This window comes from Nelumbo lutea, chromosome 3 (assembly GCF_056320005.1).
Source record: "Nelumbo lutea isolate HS-2025 chromosome 3, American lotus-T2T, whole genome shotgun sequence".
Classification (NCBI taxonomy): Eukaryota; Viridiplantae; Streptophyta; class Magnoliopsida; order Proteales; family Nelumbonaceae; genus Nelumbo; species Nelumbo lutea.
Window position 1 is genome coordinate 2,426,585 of NC_142686.1, and position 24,491 is coordinate 2,451,075.

The 24,491-nt window shown below is 40.4% G+C and overlaps 1 protein-coding gene across 1 annotated transcript in view; it reads right to left on the bottom strand.

Moving 5' to 3' along the window:
• LOC148862358 (uncharacterized) overlaps positions 1 to 24,263 on the bottom strand; it is a 29,203-nt gene extending 4,940 nt beyond the window's left edge. The window contains exons 1-8 of the mRNA XM_088981275.1: positions 23,798 to 24,263; positions 21,298 to 21,368; positions 20,714 to 20,882; positions 20,542 to 20,585; positions 13,547 to 13,635; positions 12,934 to 12,998; positions 12,709 to 12,804; positions 12,409 to 12,572 (exon numbers count right to left, since the gene is read on the bottom strand). Of these exons, the coding sequence (XP_088837401.1) occupies positions 12,409 to 12,572; positions 12,709 to 12,804; positions 12,934 to 12,998; positions 13,547 to 13,635; positions 20,542 to 20,585; positions 20,714 to 20,882; positions 21,298 to 21,368; positions 23,798 to 24,263 (1,164 nt within the window). The remainder of the gene's footprint in view (positions 1 to 12,408; positions 12,573 to 12,708; positions 12,805 to 12,933; positions 12,999 to 13,546; positions 13,636 to 20,541; positions 20,586 to 20,713; positions 20,883 to 21,297; positions 21,369 to 23,797) is intronic.
• Between the last annotated feature and the right edge of the window lie 228 nt (positions 24,264 to 24,491).

The window sequence follows — 24,491 nt, forward strand, 5'->3', positions numbered from 1 at the left end:
GAATTTATTAAAATTTTCATACCAACAAAGTAAATGCATCTTCAATCACACATACATTTTTTTTTCTTGAAAAAGGCAATGTATTATATAAGGGGAAACCCCCACAAATTCCATGAATTGGAAAACGATGAAACTTCACCCCCCACAAAATCACCCTTCAAGCTTGTCCAATGGATTACGATCCTTTCCACGTATCCCTTTACTGCTTCAATAGGGGAAATCTTGTTATCAAAGATTCTATGGTTTCTTTTCAACCATAGGAACAGCACAAGGCAAAGGGCACCAACAACTACAAAAGTTCCCTCTTTTTCTGAAGCATTTAAATGGCCAACCACAAAACAAATCTGCAGCATTTCCCAGTATTACACATTGAATACCAAACAGCCTTACAAAGTGAATCCAGATGTTGTAAGAGAAAGGGCATTGTATTAGCAAATGCTTCACACTTTCACCTGCACCCCCACGCAGCAGGGAGGAATTCTCCACTACAATTCCTCATGAATGTAAGAAATCCAAGTAGGTGGGAGGTCCAGCCACCCAGTGTTTCAAAACCCAACCAAAAGCTTGACACATTCTCCCTTCCAGGTCAACAAGTCAACCTCTGATGTCATCAATATAAAAATTTCAAAAAACTAAAATAATACAAGAACCTGGTAACCCGTTGAACAGGTCAGATAAGTCAACATTTCAAGCGCCCAAGTCAACAAGTTGTTGACCAAGTCAATGGGTTTTGTAAAATAGAGCATTGGAGGTTAACCCGAACTAGTATTGCCACCAGGTCGCTCTGAGAAGTTGGGTCAATGACACGTTGAAGACACTATGGCAACCAACACAATGCTGATTAATGAGCTACAATCCAATATTTTTTTAGTTTATACTCAATACAATATCTTTTTTTTTTATCAATATACTCAATACAATCTCTTTTTCCCTTTCAAAAAAGTGAGCTACAATCCAAAAAAAAAAGAACAGATATGAATATAAGGTATAAGTAAGAAGGGTTCAGTATCATTCTAATAATAAGTTGAATGTCTGACAGCAATTTTTTTCTCATAAAGAAAAAAAAGGAATCAAGCAATGGCGAGAAGCTTATGAGGGGAACGAAGCTATGATTGGGTGACCTTACCAGCTCAAGGAACTTAGAGGGGGATCTTGGTGGTGTGGGACAATGAGTTGGTATTAGTGAAGGATATAATTCTTGGGCAGTTCTCGAGCTCTCCGCTTCAACAAGACCCCCCCTTTCAACTAATGTTATGCATTTTTATTCTTCTTAATTGACGCAGCGTGGAAGCAATGAGAACCGGATCTGGCGATGCAAGCACCGGGCGTTCACTAGCACCGAGCGAAAAACACCGATTTCTCTAGGAGAGAGAAAAGGTGGCGAAAATAGGAAGAAGAGAACTTGAAGAAATTCTGAAAATCTGAAGTATGAATTGATGAATAGCTTTGGGAAAATAGCAGTATTTATAATACATTTGGAAATTGTAAAAGGACTAGGAAAGAACATGAATCTTGATCTTGATCTTGATCCTCTTGGGTTGTCTTGATAAGGTCAAACCCTCTTGGATTTCTTGGGCTTGATCTTCCACCGTCCGATCTCCCTGGCTCTTCTTATGCATGAATCTGGGAGTCTTGGATTTCTTGATGCTTCTTCGAGTCTTTGTTGGATCTTGATCGGAGTCTTGAGTTCTTGCTAATCTTGGAAGAGTCTTGATAATCTTGGATTCTTGATAAGTCTTGGAGTCTTGGATTAAGTCTTGATGGGTCTTGAATTATCCTTTCTTGACTTATCTTGGACTCTTGACCTTATCCTAGGAGCTGCCGCCCCTAGGGTGAGATGGGCCTTGGGATGGGCCTCCATCATTCTCCCCCACTTGGAGAGAACTCGACCTCGAGTCGTGATGAGGATAGGCAAGTGTTATCTCTGGCAGGTACCGGTGAAGGTCAGCAACGTTGAAGGTCTTGGATATACCCATATGATCTGGTAGGTCCACTATATAGGCATTATCATTAATCTTCTTCAGGATCTTGTATGGACCATACTTCCGAGGCTTCAACTTGTTGTAGGTACCTACGGGAATTCTTTCCTTCCTTAAGAAGACCATAACCTCATCACCTACATCAAACACTTGAGGTCGGCGGTGTTTGTCTGCGACCATCTTGTACTTGGCGTTGGATTGCTCTAGCTTCTGCTTCACAGCGTCTTGGACGGACTGGATTTGTTCTGCCATCTGCTCTGCTGAGATACTGGCACTGGGTACCTTGGGTAGTTTCACTAAATCCAGCGCATGGTTAGGGACCTTCATGTACACGATGGAGAATGGGGATCTGCCTGTAGAACTATGCACTGCATTGTTATAGGCGAACTCAGCCTGGGCTATGGCGAAGTCCCACTGTTTCGGCCGTTCCCGGCATATGCTGTGAATTAAATTCCCTAAGGTTCGATTTACCACTTCTGTTTGTCCATTTGTCTGCGGATGGGCTGTTCTGCTGAAATTAAGTGATGAATCAAACAACCTCCACAGGGTCATCCAAAAGTGACTGAGGAACCGTATGTCACGATCTGAAGTGATGGTCTTGGGTACCCCATGTAAGCGAACAATCTCCTTGAAAAATAATTTGGCTGTTGCGGATGCATCTGCTGTTTTCTTGCATGGGAGGAAGTGAGCCATTTTTGAGAACCTATCAACCACCACGAAGACGGAGTCCATGTTCCTCTGGGTCTTTGGCAAGCCTAGCACAAAATCCATGGACAAGTCTTCCCATATAGCAGTAGGAACGGGTAGGGGCATGTAGAAACCTGTGTTCTGGGTTTGTCCCTTAGTTGTCTGACAAACAAAGCACCTGCTTACGATGGTAGACACGTCCCTTCTCAATTTCGGCCAGTAATATCGCCCCTTAACAGCTTCTATTGTTTTGTCCCTTCCCAAGTGTCCTACTAGTCCACCCCCATGCAAATCCCTGATGATCTTTTCGCGGAGGGAGGTGCAAGGGATACACAGTTGTTCCCCTTTCATAAGGAACCCGTCATAAATAAAGAAATCTTCTGCTGACTGCTTATTCACACATTTCTCCCATACCTGTTGGAAGTCTTCATCTCGGGCATATAAGTCTTTTAGGCACTCAAAACCCACAATCTCAACGCTGAAGGTCTTGATGAGAGCTACACGCCTACTAAGTGCATCAGCCACTTTATTTTGCTGTCCTGTCTTATACACAATTTTATATGGGAACTTGTCTAGGAAAGCAGACCATCTGGCATGTAAATCACTTCTTAATTGCTTTTGCCCACTAAGATATTTTAGGGCCTGGTGGTCAGTATAGAGAACAAATTCTTTTGCAATTAAATAGTGTTCCCATGTTTTCAAGGCTCTTATCACAGCATAAAACTCCTTGTCATAAGTAGACCACTTTCTCCTGGCTTCACATAATTTTTCACTAAAGAAAGCAATGGGTCTTTTCTCTTGGGACAATACAGCCCCTATGCCAACTCCACTGGCGTCACATTCAACTTCAAATAATTTATTGAAATCTGGTAAGACAAGAACAGGAGCAGTACATAACTTTTCTTTTATGAGAGCAAAAGTTTGCTCTTGTTCTTCTCCCCATTGAAATTTCCCCTTTTTCAAGCATTCAGTAATGGGAGCCATGATACTACTAAAATTCTTAATAAAACGCCTATAGAAGGTTGCCAACCCATGAAATCGCTTGACATCTGTGACAGTGGATGGGGATGGGGTCGGCCACTCCCTAATGGCTTTCACCTTTTCCTCATCTACTTTCACACCATCCTTGCTTATAATAAATCCTAGGAATAATAAATTATCATTCATAAAGATGCATTTCTTCAAATTAGCATATAATTTATTTTCCCTCAATGTTTTCAGGACCTCCCTAATATGTCCCACATGCTCAGTGATAGATTTGCTGTATATCAAAATATCATCAAAATAGACTACCACAAATTTACCAATGAAGGGGCGCAATACTTGGTTCATCAGCCTCATGAAAGTACTGGGTGCGTTGGTTAGTCCAAAGGGCATGACCAACCACTCGAACAAGCCATCTCTAGTCTTGAAGGCTGTCTTCCATTCATCTCCGGGACGGATCCTGATTTGATGGTATCCACTCCTGAGATCTATTTTTGAGAAAACTACAGCTCCGCTTAATTGGTCCAGCATGTCGTCCAGTCTAGGAATGGGAAATTTGTACCCAATGGTGATCTTGTTAATGGCCCTGCTGTTGACACACATTCTCCAACTGCCATCCTTCTTAGGTGTTAATAAGGCAGGTACTACACAAGGACTCATGCTGATTTGAATGTGTCCCTTTTTCAATAATTCTTCTACCTTTTCTCGTAAAATTTCATTCTCCTTATGACTCATCCTGTAATGTGGGAGGTTAGGTAGACTAGCACCTGGAACAAAATCAATATGGTGCTGTATATCTCTCATGGGAGGGAGTTCATTTGGTAACTACTCTGGAACTACATCATTAAATTCATCCAGTAGTCCCTGTATTTCAGCTGGAATTGTATTTTCATCATTAACATCTTCTCCTTTGACTACTAACAAATGTATCTCATGAGTATCCTTACATTCTTTAACAAATTCAGCATGATGATGGGTGATGGTAAGGAAATTTTTCTCATGTGCCTTTGGAGTATTTGTAATACTTTTTTCTGCTATGGGTAACTAAGTATAACGTGTACCTTCTTTTTCAAGTTGGTAGGTATTCTTCCTACCCATGTGCCTTGCATCTGTATCAAATTGCCAAGGCCTCCCTAACAAAATATGGCAAGCATCCATATCTACAATATCACAATATGCTTCATCATGGTACTTACCAATTGAAAAAGGTACCTTGCAGCGTTCTTCCACTCGTACGCCGCCTCCTTCCTTGATCCACCCAATTGTGTATGGGTTTGGATGTTTTTCAGGAACTAGCTGTAATTGTTGGATGACATCCCTGCAAATAATATTTTCCTGACTACCACTGTCAATAATTAAATTAAATAATTTTCCCTTGACAGTACATCTGGTACGAAATAATCTGTGCCTTTGAGAAGTATCCTTATTTTTCTGGGACAACATTAAATTTCTTACCACACAAGTATACTCCTCATGTTCATATGGACCCTCTTCATCCTCCCCATCAGGTCCACAATATACGCCTTCCTCAATATCTTCTTCCTCTTCCCTTTCTACCATATTAACTGCCTTCCTCCTGGGACAGTCACTAGACCTATGTCCAACCTCATTACATTTAAAACATTTAATAGGAGCAGGCCTTGCATAAGGGTTACTGGGTTTAGGAGGGTTGGAAGGATTACCTCGAGTATGTCCTCCTGTAGTAGCCTTACCGGCGTTACTTGTACTTGCCGGGTGAGACGGTTGTACTGTCGGAACTGATTTGTTCCTGTCGACAGTTGTCGGTTTGTTGTCGCTCCCGCTGTACCGGAGATAATTATCACTGCATGCCTTGTCCTGGAACATTAATTCTGCTTTCAAGGCTAGGTTCCTTGCTTCCTGCACACTAAGAACCATCTGTACACCAATTTTATCTCTGATAGACGGTCTTAAACCTCTTAGATAACGGGCTGCCTGCTGGTTATCACTTTCAGATAATTGATTTCTTTCAGCTAATCTAAAAAATTCAGATGTATATTCATTAACACTACGAGAACCCTACGCACACCTCTGATAAGATTCAAACATATATTGTTCATAGTCAGGAGGTAAAAATCTACCTCTGATTAATTGTTTCATGCACCTCCAGGTTCGAACAGGACCCCTTCCTTCTCTCATTCAGGTCTCTCTCATCCGTTCCCACCAAACAGATGCGCCTCCCTTTAATCGGAAAGCTACTAATTTTACCCTTCGTTCCTCTGGTATTTCCATGTAATCAAAGAACCTATCGACTTCTGTGATCCAATCCAGAAGTCCCTCTATACCAAGATCTCCACTAAAAGTAGGAATATCTACCTTGAGTTTAAATTCATCATTATTCCTACGGGGGTTGAAATTACCTTGATTGTGCCAATTTCTACTGTTTCTGTCGTTGCCGGGAAGAGCTGGAGCACCACCAAATTCGAAATCGTCATCACTGTCGTCGTCAAGAACTGGACGTCGGGACGCAGTAGCGACGGGTGGTCTGTCGTGGTCGTCTCCTGCAATCTGCTGTGGATTTTCCCGAATTCGTGGGACAACCTCCCGTAACAAGGTTTGTAGTTGTTCAGTCACCTCTGCCAACTGCCGTTCGATGTTACGTGTGGCTGTACGCTGCTCTTCGATTGCTCTCCAAACAGCTGGGAACCCCTTATCTCCGTCACGGGGTGGGTTGCAACAGCTACCGTCTGGGTTGGACATGACTGGGCGAATTCCCTGCTCTGATACCACCTGACACAGCGTGGAAGCAATGAGAACCGGAGCTGGCGATGCAAGCACTGGGCGTTCGGTAGTACCGAGCGAAAAACACCGATTTCTCTAGGAGAGAGAAAAGGTGGCGAAAATAGGAAGAAGAGAACTTGAAGAAATTCTGAAAATCTAAAGTATGAATTGATGAATAGCTTTGGGAAAATAGCTGTATTTATAATACATTTGGAAATTGTAAAAGGACTAGGAAAGAACATGAATCTTGATCTTGATCTTGATCCTCTTGGGTTGTCTTGATAAGGTTGAACCCTCTTGGATTTCTTGGGCTTGATCTTCCACCGTCCGATCTCCCTGGCTCTCCTTATGCATGAATCTGGGAGTCTTGGATTTCTTGATGCTTCTTAGAGTCTTTGTTGGATCTTGATTGGAGTCTTGAGTTCTTGCTAATCTTGGAAGAGTCTTGATAATCTTGGATTCTTGATAAGTCTTGGAGTCTTGGATTAAGTCTTGATGGGTCTTGAATTATCCTTTCTTGACTTATCTTGGACTCTTGACCTTATCCTAGGAGCTGTCGCCCCTAGGGTGAGATGGGCCTCCATCATTAATATAAAAGATATTTATTAAAAATAAAGAAAAAATGAGATCCCCCCTTCCTCTTCATCCTCCTCCTAACCCCCCTCCTCTTAAGGAGGCTAACGCCTCCTTGTGTTTGGGAGGCTTACACCTCACGCCTCTAGGTAGTGGAACGCCTCGCGTCACGCCTCCACATTTTAAAACATGGGATGGGAGTTGATAGACTTGGGGGGGGGATATACATGGACAAACAACCAAGAAGAAGCAACTTTGGTCAAATTAGACAGATTTGTAGTGTCAACAGAGTGAGGATTTATTCCCAAATCTGACCTTGGAGGCACTTCCAAGACCTTTTTCAGATCATGCCCCAGTAATGTTGGAGTGCGGTGGTATAAGGGGAGGTCACTCACCGTTCAGATTTGAGCATTCATGGTTTGAGGAACCAGGTTTTCTGGATTTGGTAGCTTGAGTGGTGGACTGGTTTCCACTTTGAAGGCATGGCAAGTCGCATTTTCAGCAAAAAATTAGAGTTAAAACGGAAGATTAAAGAGTGGAGCAGAGAGATTTTCCAAGAAAGTGAGCATGAAAAGAGGAATTTTCTGGAGGTAATTGCTGAAATTTATAGAAAAGAGGAAAATGGAAATATTCACAGAGAGGAAATATGTTTACGGCTGCAAGAGGGGGACAGTAACACAAAGTTCTTCCATAAAATGGCTAGTGCAAGGAGAGAGAACACAATAAAAAAATTGGAAGTGCAGGGAGTGGATATAGAGGAGGAAAGGCAGATTAAAATTACATAGTAGAGTTCTACAAAAGCCTGTACAAAGAAAATTGGAAGTGTAGACCTCTGTTAGAAGGCTTACAGTTTGAATCCTTTTCAACCGAGCAATCTAGTCATCTGGAGAAGCCATCTATAGAGGAAGAAGTGTGGGAAGTGATAAAAGGGTTTGAGGGTGATAAGGCACCAAGTCCGGATGGGTTCACAATGTTGTTCTTCAAGAAATGTTGGGAAATTGTGAAGATGGATGTGGTGAATATTTTAAAAGAATTTCGTGAAAGGGATACTTTAGAAAGAAAGCCTAAATCACACATTCATCACCTTAGTCCCAAAAAAGAAGGGGGCAGTGAAGTTGGCTGATTTTAGACCAATTAGCCTAATTAGTAGCATGTACAAGATATTAGCTAAAGTGTTAGCTAATAGAATGGCTAAGGTGATGTCAAATCTGATTGTAGAATCTCAAGGGGGATTTATAGGGGACCGGATGCTAGTGGATGGGGTTCTGATTGCAAATGAGTTAATAGATTCACGGAGGAAAAGTTAAAGAGAGGGTCTACTGTGCAAGGTGGATATGGAGAAGGCTTATGATCACAGGAAATGGAACTTTCTAGACTATATGCTGAAAAGGTTTAATTTCGGGGAAAAATGGAGAAATTGGATGAAAGTATGCATATCTTCTCCATCTTTATCACTTCTAGTAAACGGCAGTGCTTGTGCAATGCTTAGAAGTTCTAGGGGTCTGAGACAAGGGGACCCTCTCTCTCCCCTCTTGTGACAGAAGCCTTGTTCAGAATGGTAGAAAGAGCCCGGTTGGGAGGGCTGTTGGAAGGTTTTAAAGTAGGCAGTGGGGAGGTGGAGATAGCTCTCCTTCAATTTGCAGATGACACCTTATTTTCCTGTAATGCTTCTTGGGAGCAGCTCTGGAATGTGAAGGCTATTTTAAGAGGGTTTGAGGTGGTGAAAAGATTACATGCCAACATCTTGAAAATGAATTAATGGCTGTGGGGGAGGTGTTAAATGTGGAAGAATGGGCAGATGATTGGGGATGCAAGGTCGGCAAGCTTCCTGGTAAATACTTGGGCATGCTTTTGGGAGAAAGTTGTAAACCCAAATCTATACAGGAACCGATTCTGGAGAAGGTGGACAGGAAACTAGCCTCTTGGAAGTCAAAATATTTATCAAAAGGTGGCAAAGTAACCTTAGTTAAAAGTGTGTTGGCCTCCCTCCTTGTTTTTTACTTATCTTTATTCCCTTTTCCGGCTAAACGGGCTGCAGCTTTAGAAAAAAAGATGAGGGACTTTTTGTGGACGGGTTGGAGGCAGGAATCAAAATGCCACCTGGTGAATTGGGAGAAAATTTGCTGTTTCAAGGCAAATGGGGGCCTAGGGATTAGATCAGTAAGAGAGATAAACAAAGCTCTGCTTGGAAAATGGCTATGGAGGTTTAATGAACAGACAGAAAGTTTGTGGAGAAGGCTGATAGATGCCAAATATGGGATGAGTAGCAGGGGTTGGGAAACAGAGGAAATAGCTTCCCCTTACGGTTGCTCAAACTGGAAGGCAATTCAAAAAATACGGCCCCAGTTTCTGAAGGGCATTAAATACAAAGTGGGAAATGGTAGAAGGGTCCAATTTTGGAAAGATGACTGGTGTAAAGAAGGCCCCCTAATGAATGCTTTTCCGGATCTGTTTGAAATTTGCACAAACAAAAATGCAACAGTTGCTGACTGCTTGGAAAGACAGAATGGACAATGCACTTGGAACCTCCAGTTCAAGAGAAATTTAAATGATTGAGAGGTGTCATCCCTAATCAGATTACTCCAACTGCTGTATGACTCAAACATACCCAGAATAGGGGAAGATAAAAGACTGGAGTTTTGAGAAATCAGGGGTATTCTCTGTGAACTCTTTCTTTAAGTTTGCTTCAGAGGAAGAAGACATCTCTTTTCCAAGTCAAAAAATATGGATTAAAGCTGTGCCTTCAAAGATAGCTTTTTTTGTTTGGTCAGCAGTACTGGACAAGATCCTAACCAAGAAGAACTTAGCCAATAGAGGGGTAGAAGTGGCTGACTTGGCTTGTCCCTTATGTAGTCGGAATGTGGAATCCTCAAGTCATTTACTGTTACCCCTGTGATTTTACACACTGGGTTTGGTTGAGAGTGGTGGATTTTTTTGAGGCTAAGCTGTGCTTCCCAGCAGATGTAAAGGGACTCATAGAAGCTTGGTGGCTGGGAGGTCTTAGTAAGGCTGGCAAGGTGGCATGGAGTATTATCTGGGCAGTGTGGAGTGAAAGAAATAACAGAATATTTGAAGGAACTCACAACTCAAAATATGTACTAAAGAAAATTCTGGGGATGATCCATTCATGGCTGGCAATACACCCGATGTTTAAAGGCAGACATCCAAGTGTATTTTTTTATTTTTATTTTCTGTTTGTAAGGAATGGATAGTTTTTGTTTTTGTTTGGAGGGATTAAGGCTGTATTGGGAAAAGATGCTTTTTTGTATATCTTCTGTTCATTTCTCATTGTACAGGGATTCTTTGTAGTCGATCTTTTTAATTAAAGCACTTTACAGTTCTCAAAAAAAATCATCAAACATGAGAAATCAGGGGTATTCTCTGTGAACTCTTTCTTTAAGTTTGCTTCAGAGGAGGAAGACGTCTCTCTTCCAAGTCAAAAAATATGGATTAAAGCTGTGCCTTCAAGGATAGCTTTTTTTGTTTGGTCAGCAGTACTGGACAAGATCCTAACCAAGGAGAACTTAGCCAATAGAGGGGTAGAAGTGGCTGACTTGGCTTGTCCCTTATGAGAAATATTTCTGATGAAGAATCTGTTTTCAATATTCTTTTTTTGTGAAAAGAAAGGTAATTTTATTAAAGAAAAAAAAAGTGAGTATATATGCTGCATACAAACCAAAGGGAAGGGCACACCAGCAAGCTACCCAAAACACTAACAACACCATAAACGGGCCCAGACCCAAACACAAAATCCAGGGCCTAAGCCCATTACACTACTAAGGACTAAACAATCACAAAAACATCTCCCACATACCCCAGACAAATCCTGCAATCAGGCTTAACCATAGACAACAAAGATGCAAAACAAAAACAAGACTAACAGTCAGACCACAGCATTCCTTCCTCTCCTCCCTCTGCCCCTGCCACAGGTACTGCAAGCATCCCTAGTCCCTACCTCTGGCCTTCACCACCATTTCACCATAAAAGTATGCCACATTCTTTTATATCCTGCAACCTAGGAAATGGTTCAAACTGTATACCAAATCCTCATTACTATTCAACTCTTGCTCCTCAGACAAAACACCAACAATTTTCTTTGCCATAGCACAGCCCACCTGATCCAAAATCTCCTTGGATCTCAACCAAGTCTTATCGATACCAAATCGATACCAAATTCCACACACTGGTCTATAGTGCTAAGATCTAATATTGACGTCCACAATTAAATCCTCTGAATCTGCAGGCTTGTTATTTGCAAAAGCAAGCGAAGAGTCACAAAAAACTTCACAGGCTTCTCCACCCCTCTCCATGGCCTTAGAAGTCTCATCATCATTATTCTCTACTAACCCTGCATCTCTCACTTGGTCCACCACAAGCAAATATCTATTGCTCTTTGAATTTTTGCAAAGGATCTTCAACCTAACCACTTAACAAATTCTCTGAGTGGTGTGAGCTTTTAGGTTGGGAGAGTGGGATTTCAGGCCTTGTTTTTCCTAGACCCAAAAACTGATTTGAGCTTGTCCCACATATGAGAAAAGCAATGCACAGTCATTTAGTTGTTAGACGTACAAGTTTATAAAGGAGCAAAAAGGAAAAGTGCATCTGTCAACATTTTTGGAAGTTAGCTTTCTGGTTGTTGTTTTTGAAAGTTAACTTGCACATAGGGGAGAGAACATCCAGATAGGTTAACTTGATTCAGATAAGTTCTATGGTTAATACTTCATTTGATCAACCTTCAATTATTTTTATATTTCTGTAGCTTATCATGACTGGATTTGAACCCTTAAATCATCAAAAAGATCGGATAGGAAAAACAACTTAGTAATTCAATTTCATAAATCATAATATTAAGGATCAATTTAAATACTAATAAATATACTGTATGTCATGAATTTCCATTTGTTCTTTGTCCATTGAAAGGAATTGACCTCATCAAATTGAATCCAAAACAAGCTTACAGTTTCACTTTAGGAAGTAGGAACTACAAGAGGATCCACAATTTATGCCTATTTATCTCTGTACATGATCATTTTTCTATCTCCATGATTGATTGGAAGACTTCATCTTTTAATTGTTCTCATTTCCCACTTCAAACTAAATTATAATAAATCAGTTGGAAATCATATGGTGGATTAACCTAGAGAAATCAAGTGGTTATCAAAATTTCCTCTCTATGGGTGGCCTACTCTCAATTATACTCATACATGCCTCCCTCTTGTCTTCCTTTCCCCTCCTTTTCTCATGTGCAGTCATCAGTGCATGTAACTACTGCTAATAATCATCAATGTAATTTCACAAATATTATCATGTCTACTTTCAGAATCTTATGTTTATGTCATAAACTGGAAATTCATCTACTATAAACATGTGAAAGTTGAATTTAAAAGGGGCCATTACCAATGGTTCAACTCGAAATAGAAAAGTTACCCTCTCATAGAAGCACAACCTTGTATTTCTTGCAGATTGCTATAATCACAGGAAGTTTGCAAAGTTCCCCTTCCATGCTGTATATTCCCTCTACAATAACAATTATCTTTTTCCAAGGTCTATGTGTCCGGGGCTGTCCCTCGGCAATTTGTTCCCTCAAGACTTCCTCCAGGTGAGGTGGTGCTAAAATCAAGAAAAGGCAAGGAACATAACAGACAAAGAAATCACATGTATGAAATGCCAACAGAACAACATAATAGGGCTACATTTTGTAGCTCTGAAGTTGGAAAAGTAACAAAGCACCATATTACAAACTTACTATTATGTGAGAAAACCCGAATGGTAGCTCCTGATCCTTGAGCACCTTTGACAATTGAATTGTGGTTCAAAGAATCGCTAATTATCAACCCTTCCTCTAGATGATGATAATAAGCAAAAGCAATAAACCACTAGTGGAACTAATTATCAACCACCACAACAAAATGCCCATTGTTTAAATAAACACTTAAGTATAGATTTATCTGATGCAAGCAATTGCACAAACCTTGCCAATCAGGACTGGGAGGATGGCAGAATTTGTGACATATCCCATACCAAAAACTACAGCAGCTGACTTCCCAACAAATTTTGCAACACACTCTTCCAGATCAGTGTGTAATACAGTAGTGACTGATAGCATAAACACATTAGCTAGGACACAAATAAGTAGAGAAACACATCTTGCAACATGATAATACATACCACCATCTACACAACTACTACAGGTACTTGGCGAAAATGTCTTCAATGATTGAATTACACGAGGAGTACAATATTCATCTGATGAAGCAAAGCCAAGGTAATTGTATGATCCCAAGTTAAGACATCTAGTTATATTTGTAGCTCGTCTTACACAAGAATAATTATTTAGATAATATTCTGAATATTCTAGAAACTGGCCATTCCTAAGAAAGTAAGAATTTCCAGATGTTTAATGAGAAGTTGTTCACTGCTCCTTGCATTTTATAATATCATCAATTCTGAGTTGTCTAAAGAAATACAGAAAGGCATATTTACGTAATACAAAAGTTCAAAAAGAACAATACAAAATGAATATACAGAAATTTCTAAAAGATCATGGAGAAAAACTTATAAACCAAATAGGGAACCCAACTCACTTTAATGTCTTGTTGTCGTCATTGGAGTAACACTCAACCACATCAAACCAAGCATCAGGAGCACTTGCTATAGGTCGTCCAAAACAGTCCTGCCAATACAAGCAAAGAAGATAATATACTTAGAGATTTTATCATAAAGATGGAACAAAATGGATTGAAGTCATAGAAAAATACAAGTCCTTCTGCATACATTTATGCACCATGATGTCCATGTATACGTAAACTCCAAATTGGGATATATTCATGGTAAAACCAACATAAATAGCAAGGTAAGTTAGCCTTGCTTTGCAGGATGATGAAAATGATGAAAAGAATTGTGCATAAATTAGTGAAAAGAAACGGAACTCTTAAGCTGCTTCCAGTGAAAACCATCAAAGTGGCACTGCACAAATTACAAATGAATATTAATCCAGAAATATGAATCTCTAGTTGTGTCTATACAGTATGTTATGATATGTATATTGTATATGATGTACCTTATCTTAGCCTAGCATAGCTCATATTTAGTTAGAGAGTTAGTTTTTAGCTAATGAGCTGTCCATATTCTAGAATTATTCCCTGCATGAGCTGTTGCATGAGCTGGCAGGTTAGTTACAACAGTTTTCTGTATATAAGGATTTGTACAGCAGAAATATTCGATGAATGAGAATGAAGTTTCTTCTCATCTTCAACCTTTCTTATTTGGCTTGGTTTTAATCCAAGTTTGTTCATGGTATCAAAGCTCTCAATCTGATATTGATTTCTTTTTTTCAAGTTTTTTTACTTACTGGTGGTAAAGAACGATGGAAGAGGAGCAAGAAATTACTCTTACTCCTGCGGCTCGGGTCGCAAATACTACTGCTGGAGCTACAAGGGAGCTCTTATATGGCAACAATGGAGATCCACTTGTGTTGCAGAGTTCGGATCATCCAGGAATGGTCCTGGTAACTGCTTTGTTAAATGGAAATAATTATCTTGCATGGAGCAGGTCGATGAAGATAGCTTTGGATGCAAAGCTTAAACTGGGTTTTATAACAGGGGAATGTGTTAAACCTGAAGAAGGAGCACCAGAATTAGCTCAGTGGAACAGAGTGAACTGCATGGTGACTTCATGGATACTTAATTCCATCTCTAAAGAAATTGTTGAAGCCTTCTTATACACCACAACAGCAAAGGAACTCTGGGAAGTAATCGAAGAGAGATTTGGAGAATCAAATGGGCCATTACTCTATCAGATTCAAAGGGAAATCAGCACAATCTCTCAAGGTACTATGTCTATCGTGAAATATTATACTAAGTTACATAAGCTGTGGGATGAATTAGCATGCCTTATGCCCTTTCCTATATGCACCTGTGGAGCTGCAAGATCTGTTTCTGATATTAATGGTTTGAATAAACTGATGCAATTCTTAATGGGTTTAAACGATACCTATGATAATATCAGAAATCAGATTTTAGTTATGGATCCACTTCCTTCTATTAACAAAACTTATTCAATGGTCTTACGTGTTGAAAAACAAAGGGAAGTTCATGGTTCTTACAATGACAATATTGAATCAAATGCTTTGTTGACTAAAACTCAATTCTACAAGAAAGAAGGGATGGAATCTGTTAAGAAAGAAGAGGACAATGGGAGAGGGAACAGTAAAAGAGTAGACAAAGCCAATAAGCATTGCAGTCCCTGTAACATGAATGGTCATGTTAAGGAAACTTGTTTTAAATTACATGGCTACCCGGATTGGTATAAGGATTTGAAAGGAGGGAAAGGGTCAGGTAGAAATGTGGCTAACATGGTGGATACTCCATTGGATATTGAGGATGACAGTGAGGACAAAAAATCAGACAAACAGAGTTCTATTGCTAATCTAATACAACAAAAACTTATGAAATTACTGAAAGGAAAAATGACAGCAGAAAGTGGAGTACATGTCAATTTTGCTCATCTCAATGATTTTGCAGGTAGCACTTTTTCTTATGAATTTGCCTTGGCTTTTGCTTTTAATGCCAACTTACTATTGAAATCTGGAACCTGGATTATAGACACAGGTGCTTCAAACCACATGTGCACTGATATCAAATTGATTGAAAACCCCAAACCAGTAAAGCAAATCAAACCTGTTTACTGACCAGATGGAACCATTCAATTTGTTAAACATATTGGAAATGTGCCTTTGAATTCCAGATTGAACTTAACAGAAGTTTTACATATTCCAACCTTCAAGATCAACTTGCTTTCTTTTAACAAGCTTGCTAAATCAGCAAATATCAAATTCATTTTTAAGCCTAACCAGTGTATATTGCAGGACCAATGGACTGAGAAGATCTTGGCTGTAGGCAAGCTAGTAGAAAACCTATATATTCTAGACAAGTTTTGTTTTGATCATTTTGAAGATCATTGTAAGCCAAAGGCAATTTCTGTTTTGCAGACTGAAACTAAGATTCCTAAACATGATGTATTTGACAATTCTGGTTCTTTATTTTCTAATACATCATCTTGTTTACCTTTATCTCTCTGGCACAAAAGGCTTGGGCATGCATCAGTTGTTGCTTTAAAACATCTAGATCAGTGTAAGAAAACCATGAATCATCCTTTACCTGTGTGTGATATTTGCTACAAATCAAAACAACATAGACTTCCTTTTAATCTTAGCAGTATTCACACATCAACACCTTTTGAGTTAATACGCTTGGATTTATGGGGACCTTACAGATAGCCTTCCTTATCTGGTGCACACTATATGCTAACTGATGGAGGGTGATTTGGCCCGACCTCGTATCACAGGGGCACGTGTGCGTGACCTGGCTCAACGAACAGCTCAGCCTGACAGCACAACCGCGACTCGACGGGAGAGACACACCGAGTCCAACACTGGCCACTCGGCGGGTTAAGCGACTCGTTGGGAACTAACACCTGGCCAACCTTGACTCCCACCAAGTGTGGGAGACCCCGAGCTCCTCCTAGGGCCCAAGCTCCCCTCGAGACCCGAGCTCCTCCTAAAGGGGCTCCGAGCTTTCCCTTCCTAAGAAGAGAACACCCCGGTTTTTGGCTAAGTGTCCCAAGGGAGAAGCACCTCGGGGCAGCACCGCCTCCAATGCAGACACCTCGGCACCTCGGTGCCGAGACAAACCTGCCCTAGGTGGTCCGGCATACAATAGCTCGGCAAGCTACAAGGAAACCTGCCTGACATCCGTACCTGCCGGATCCGGTGGCAGGGCTCTGATCCCTTGCCAGGCGGCGTTCTGTTTGTCGTCTCTGAAAAGCGTGACACGTTTGTCGAGTCCGTACCTGGCAATAACAGTCTGTAGCCGCAACCTGCACCTGCCACACCTGCCCTAGCAGTAACGGCTAGGGCAGTGGCGGTTATGCCAGGTGTGACTGAGCTCCGACATTAAAGAACCCCAATCCTCACGAAGCAAAGGTATTGAAGCTTAAGCACTTTCAGCACTCTTACTCTCTATTCTTTCTTTGAGATTTCTCCAGTTCTAACTTAGCCATCGGAGTGTTCCCACCAGGAGAACTCCCCGGGAACCCTTCGCCTTCTCCTTCCTCTCAGGTGCCATCCGTTCCAGCCAGAAGCCAAGTCACAGCCAGCTAGGAGTGCCCAAATCGTGCAGCATCACTAACAATTGTAGATGATTTCAGCAGGGCAACATGGACCTATTTACTGCCAAATAAAATGCACACACTCACTGCTTTTATTAATTTTCATACTATGGTTACCACTCAATTTGAGAAAAGAATAAAGTCTGTAAGGACAGACAATGGCACAGAATTTGTCAACAAAGAATTTCAAAAGGTTTTACTTGATAATGGGATTTTGCATCAAAAGAGTTGTGCATATACACCCCAACAGAATGGGATAGTAAAAAGAAAGTGCAAACATTTACTTCAAGTGGCACGCTCTTTGATGTTTCAATCAAATTTGCCCAAGAAATTTTGGGGGCATTCAATTTTAATGGCTACACACATCATAAATAGACTTCCTAGTTCTATTTTAGGATGGAAAACACCTTTGAGATTTTACATAACAAGAAACCGGATTACAAACACTTAAGAGTGTTTGGATGTTTGTGCTATGTAGCAAATACTTCTCCTCATAAGGATAAGTTTGAAACAAGGAGTTTCAAATGTATTTTTATTGGCTACAGTCAAGGTCAAAAGGCTTTTCAAGCATATGATGTTGAATCACATAAAGTCTATGTTACTAGGGACATTGTCTTTCATGAATCTATATTCCCTTTTAGCAAGTCTTTAGAACACACTGATGCATTACCCCTTCCAATTGTGACAGAAATAGATGATATACTTAATACTCCTCAGCTTGATCAACCCACAGAACCAGAAATTCAACTAAATGATCTCACTCCTGAAATTTCATAACAAAATGATATTGAACCAATTCCACCTTCTCCTATTGCACCTGATCAAAGCCCTACCCAATCAACCTTGGTTCCTAGGCGTAGCACTAGGCCTAAACAGAAACCACTTTGGCTCAATGACTTTGTAACAAATATGGCTACTGCTAGCACATTGCCTACTGCCAGAATTTTTGATCAGTTTCAAAGGTCTCAGATATCACATGACCGTGCCCAATATTCACCTCCAACTTTTCCTTTTATTAAATCTTCTTGTTTCAATAGTGCATATTTATCCTTTTTAGCTAATGTGTCTAGCATCCAAGAGCCAAGGTCGTATAGGGAAGCTAGTATAAATGCAGATTGGGTTAAGGCAATGAATAGGGAATTGCAAGCTCTTGAGCAAAATCAAACTTGGGAAATAACAGAAATACCACCAGGAAAGAAGGCTATAGGATCCAATTGGGTTTACAAAACTAAATTGAATGCTGATGGAAGTGTTGAGAGGTTTAAAGCTAGGCTAGTTGCAAAGGGATATGATCAAGTGGAAGGGATTGACTATTTTGACAGTTTTTCACCAGTAGCTAAACTAGTTACTGTTAGAATTTTTCTTGCTATTGCTACAGCAAAGAATTGGCCGATTCATCAGCTGGATATTAACAACTCATTCCTACATGGGCATCTTGATGAAGAAGTATATATGGTGCCTCCTCAAGGATATTCTAAAGCTGCAAATGGGAAGGTTTGCAAGCTTAAAAGATCTCTATACAGGTTAAAATAGGCATCAAGACAATGGAATTCAGAGTTTTGTGCTCATTTGAAACGGTATGGTTTTGTTCAATCAACCTCTAATCACTATTTGTTTATTCTATCTAATGGTTCTTATTTCCTGGCACTCATTGTTTATGTGGATGATGTCCTTATTACTGGAACACGTGAAGATAAAATTCTTGATGTCAAAAGTTTCCTAGATGCTCCTTTTACCATCAAGGACTTGGGACATGCCAAGTATTTCCTTGGACTTGAAATTGCAAGAGGAAATACTAGCACTTACATCTGTCAACGAAAATATATTTTGGATATCATAACTGATGCAGGATTACTTGGGGCAAAGCCAACTTCCACTCCATTTTCCAAAGGCCAAAAATTATTTGCTGATAAAGGGACACCCCTTGCTGAACCTGACAAGTATCGAAGACTAGTTGGTCGACTACTTTATTTAAGCCTCAGTAGGCTAGACATCACCTTCGCTGTACAGAAACTCAGTCAGCACATCAATTCTCCATGTCAACCTCACTGGGATGCTGCCATTCATCTTCTTCGATACTTAAAGGGATGTCCATCAACAGGTCTTTTTTATCCAGCAAATAACTCTCTTGTTGTGGAAGCATATTCAGATTCAGACTGGGCTTCTTGTCCACAGAGCAGAAGATCACTTACTGGATACTGCATCTATCTAGGTTCTGCCTTAATATCGTGGAAAACAAAGAAGCAAACCACGGTATCTCGATCATCAGCATAGGCAGAGTATCACAGCTTGGCCTCCACTGTCTGCGAATTGCTTTGGATTTCATACATTTGCTGATTTTCGTATTTCTCTTCAGCTGCCAATCACTCTCTTGGTGTGATAACCAAGCTGCCATGCATATTGCAGCAAACTGTCTTCCACGAACGCACCAAACATCTCGATATTGACTGTCACTTAGTCCGAGATAACTTCAAGAAGGGTTTTATCAGTCTTCAACATGTTTCAACGAAGCACCAGGTGGCTGACATCTTTACTAAAGGCCTCTCCAGTCCGCAATTTTCTTATTTGCTATCCAAGTTGGGCTTGGCTGATTTTCACCAACTACCAACTTGAAGGGGGGATGTTATGATATGTATATTGTATATGATGTACCTTACCTTAGCCTAGCATAGCTCATAGTTAGTTAGAGAGTTAGTTTTTAGCTAATGAGCTGTCCATATTCTAGAATTATTCCCTGCATGAGCTGTTGCATGAGCTGGCAGGTTAGTTACAATAGTTTTCTGTATATAAGGATTTGTACAGCAGAAATATTCGATGAATGAGAATGAAGTTTTTTCTCATCTTCAACCTTTCTTATTTGGCTTGGTTTTAATCCAAGTTTGTTCACAGTATTTACTGATTGATTGATTGATCAACAACCTATACAGTATTTATATTGGCCCAACAAATGCACTTTGAGATAGGTGCAAGAGTTCTTTTATTTCGGTTCTGGGTGCAACAATGATGATATCTGATGAAACATAAAAGATGATAATTAAGAACTTGCATCTTGCAACTATTTGTCTTTGCTTGTTGTATAGGTCATGATACCAGCATGCCGGGTGCTATATCATGCCAAATACAACTGTACTGAGTTTTGGAAAGGTGCAGTTTGGATAAATAAATCCCATATTCGGTAAGGCATCATAATTCAAAATGCAAAATATCTCTTTCTTTCCCCTTGGTTTTGTACAGTTCTAACTTCTACAATGGCCATAGTGTTCCTTGAAGGCGTTCAGAGGAACAGTTGTAAGGTACTTCACTCCTGTGCTTAAGATATTAAAGCCACAAAAGCTCATCCAGACAAACTCTAAATAATCAGAAATTCGCTAAAACTGACGAGCAGTTTGATACCAATGAAACAGAAGATTACCTGAATGCGAAGGTACAAGCGGCAGACATAGAAATCCTCAAGCCCTAAGCAGATCGGTGCGTACCCCCGTTCCATAAACAAACATTTCACATTACCATCAATGACATTAAAAAAATCAAAGAAACAGAGTTCAGCCAAAAAAAAAACTAATGGAGATGAACAGGCAATAGACCTGGAGGTTGTTGGCACTCCACCAGTCGAAGATTTTTCTGAAGAGATCTCTGAATTGACCGAAAGCGAAGAGCAAACCATAGCTGAAGTAGGTGGTTAGGGCGGTTAAGTACGGAATAGTGATCATTTCGATCTTTCGGTTTATTGTAGACCTTCACGGAGAATGTCTTCTATGAGATCGAAACCGCGATCATTCAAGCAAGCAATCCCAGATCTAGATGGAAAACCGGAATTGCAGAAAATGGTGGTGGCTCCGGATTGCAGGAGGTTGTGAAGATGGAAGGGTCGTCGACAGAGGTGACTGAAGTGAGTTTTCCGAAATTTTCAATCGTTGGTTGGAGAGAAACTCATTTCTGCTTCTTGTTAGACGTTAGACAGACAAGAACGAGAGTGGCTTCAGTCAGTGCAAGGCCCGTTCGAATAAACCGGGAACGGGATCTGCTCCTCACACATGAGCGCCTTTACAGCCTTGCATCGAGAACATCTCTGTACTCCTGTATTCATGGGAAGGGAAGATATTGCCAATGCAAGGCTATAATGGGTATTCGAACGGGGTTTGCTGAACCCGGTTTCGCCCTACAGTACCTCCCACCAGTGTACAGGAGATGTTCCCAATGCACGGTGAGATGTGCATTCAGGGCGCTTGTGACGCGCATCTGGAAGTTAGAATCCATCAGTTTCAGTTATTACTGCGTTCTCCGGCCTCAACCCACATTGGAGTCCGGATCTCCTGCTCACAAGAACTCTGCCACGTTTTATCGCAGTCACACATGGAGAACATCTTATGGGCAGAGTTATTGTGGGCAGAAGATCTGGAATCTTGCTTATGATAGTGCCGTAGTCCTGCGCTCAAACAATCGTATCAAAGCCTTTGATTTGGTTGATTTGGTGTTATTGTCAGTACATGTAACGCCATGATTTTCTGCAAGGTTTATAAAACCGGACCGGATAGAGGATTATTTTGAGTCTGGTTTCTGGGTCGAATGGTCCAATTGTCTAGTTCGGATGGAAGGTCCGTTTTGATAAAAAATCAAAATTTAAAAAAAAAAACAAAAAACGGTTAAAAATCGTTCCCAAGTTGAATGGTTCGATCACTAGAATCAGCAATTTGCTGACCAAATCAATGGTTTTTGGCCAAATAGCAGTTTTGGAGTAAAACGGAATCAATTAGGTTCTTGGTTTTTCTAGTATGACCATCCAGTTTAGTCCGATTTTGAAAATATTGATTTTTTTATTTTAGTCATGTCCAAGCAAAAGTGCTCTCTCGGGTATGTAGGAATTTGAATCATCTCCAGCTCCACTAGTAAACCCAGCCTACATTCCCATTTGGCAAGCTGATGTACCATTATGATCGACCCACTGGAACCGTCGACCCATTGACTCGCCCCCGGCCAAAAATTGTTGAATCAGTTAACTATTCATTAACCCGAGCGATCGAACCATTGACCCGTTGACCCGTAAAATGATTTTTGGTCATTTTTTTTATTTTTTTTAATTGGAAACCATCTAGGCAACTGGTTCCGTTTTATCCTAATCTCGGTCCCTGGCAAAAAATCATTGAACCAATCAATGACCCATTAACCCGAACGGTCAAACCATTGACTCATTCAATGGTTTTTTATCATTTTTTTTAATTTTTGTTGTCGGAATGTGCCATCCATTCGAATCGAACAGTCGAACCGTCAACCTGAAAATCGGTGACCAGGACAATTTCGTTTTAAGGTCGTATGAGTCACACGCTCGAATGACATAACATGTATGGTACTGCTTAATGGACATCACACACTTAATTTTTTGCCTGTAATTTTTGTTGTCAAAACGGGTTGCCCGTTTTTTTATTTTTTTAATTGGGAACCACCCAGGCAACTAGTTCTGTTTTACCCCAATCCCGGTCCTTGGCCAAAAACCATTGAATCGGTCAATGATCCATTGACCCGAGTGGTTGAATCGCCAACCCGTTGACCCGTTCAATGGTTTTTGGCCATTTTTTTTGTCATAACAAGTCGTCCGTTCGAAACCAGATGGTTGAACTGTCAACCCAAAAACGGGTGGCCAGAATGGTTCCATTTTCGGGTCGTATGACCCACACGCTCAAATGAAATAACATCATGTTTTTTAAAACTGACCCGGAGACCAAACTAGTCAAGGGTCCTATTACCAGGTCGAACGGTCCGAATGGTCGGCCCATTTTGACAAAAAAAATAAAAAACGGTCAAAACCGTTTAAGCGGTTCAAACTGTTCGATATCTAGTTACTAACAATATGTATAATAAATATTATATATTTATATAATTAGATAATTATATATATATATATATATATATATATATATATATATATATATATATATATATATATATCTAACAATATTTATATAATTAATAGGAAATGGGACCCGAGCGGTCGAACCATCGACCCGTTGACCCGTAAAATGGTTTTTTGCCATTTTTTTTAATTGGGAACCATCTAGGCAATCAATTTCGTTTTATCCTAATCTCAATCCCTGGCCAAAAATCGTTGAATTGGTCAACGACCCATTGACCTGGGTGGTTGAACCATTGACCTGTTCAATGGTTTTTGTCTTTTTTTATTTTTTAATTTTTGTTGTCAGAATGAGCCATCCATTTGAACCGTTGACCCAAAAACCGGTGGTCAAAATGGTTACGTTTTCCGGTTGTATGAGTCACACGCTCGAGTGACATAACACATATGGTACTGCTTAATGGACCTCACACACTTAATTTTTTACCTGTAATTTTTGTTGTCAGAACGGGTTATCCGTTTTTTTATTTTTTTAATTGGGAACTGTCCAGGCAACCAGTTCCATTTTACCCCAATCCCGGTCCCTGGCCAAAAGCCATTGAGTCAGTCAATGACCCATTGACCCAAGTGGTCGAACCATCAACCCGTTGACCTGTTCAATGGTTTTTGGTTGTTTATTTATTTTTCTAATTTTTGTTGTCAGAACAGACCGTCCATTCGAACTGGACGATCGAACCATCGACGTGTACCTCGGTCGCTAGCTTGGGCCAAATCACCCCTCATCAACTTTGTTAGTGAATAACTGTTTGTTTATTATTATTACCTAATCCCTTTTTTCCGATGAACTGTGTGTTTCGCTGCTGGAAGACGGTGAAGACTGTGTTCGAGAGCTTTTGAAACAAGAAAAGGAATTTCATATCCGAAGACAACTTTATGACAAATATCCATAAACCTTGAGTCAAACTCATCTCTAACCACCACCAAGTGTGTCTTCTCCTATTACTTGACCACCAAGTGTGTCTTCCCCTGTTACTTGACCACAAAGTGTGTCTTCTCAACTCATCAACTGGAAAAGCATGCTCCATGTAACCATCAAAAGCATGGTAGAACATTTCACTCACCTCGTCTCTAAGCTGTTTAGCTTCATCGGGAGTAACACCTTCTGCAACAACTCTGTGGACAGAAATGGCAGAGAATATGAGAACGAATACAAATAGAACTATGATAACGGCTTCAGCATTTTCACCGCTTTCTTCATTTCTTCGTCCCGTCTTGGTTGTGTCAAACATCTGATTTGATTTTCCCAATAGAGAGCTCTTGGCTTTTCAAGCTAGAGAACCCCTAACCACTGAAAAGGGAAAAGTGAGGGTTTTGGGTGCTTATAATCGATCCTAACAAAGTGAGGATCAACAACTATCTCTAGTGCTGATCTCTTCGGTAACAAAGTAGATGATTATCGGCTTAACCTAACAGCAGTTGACCTCACCCACAGGTGAGCTGTGTTTCGCCGCCGGAAG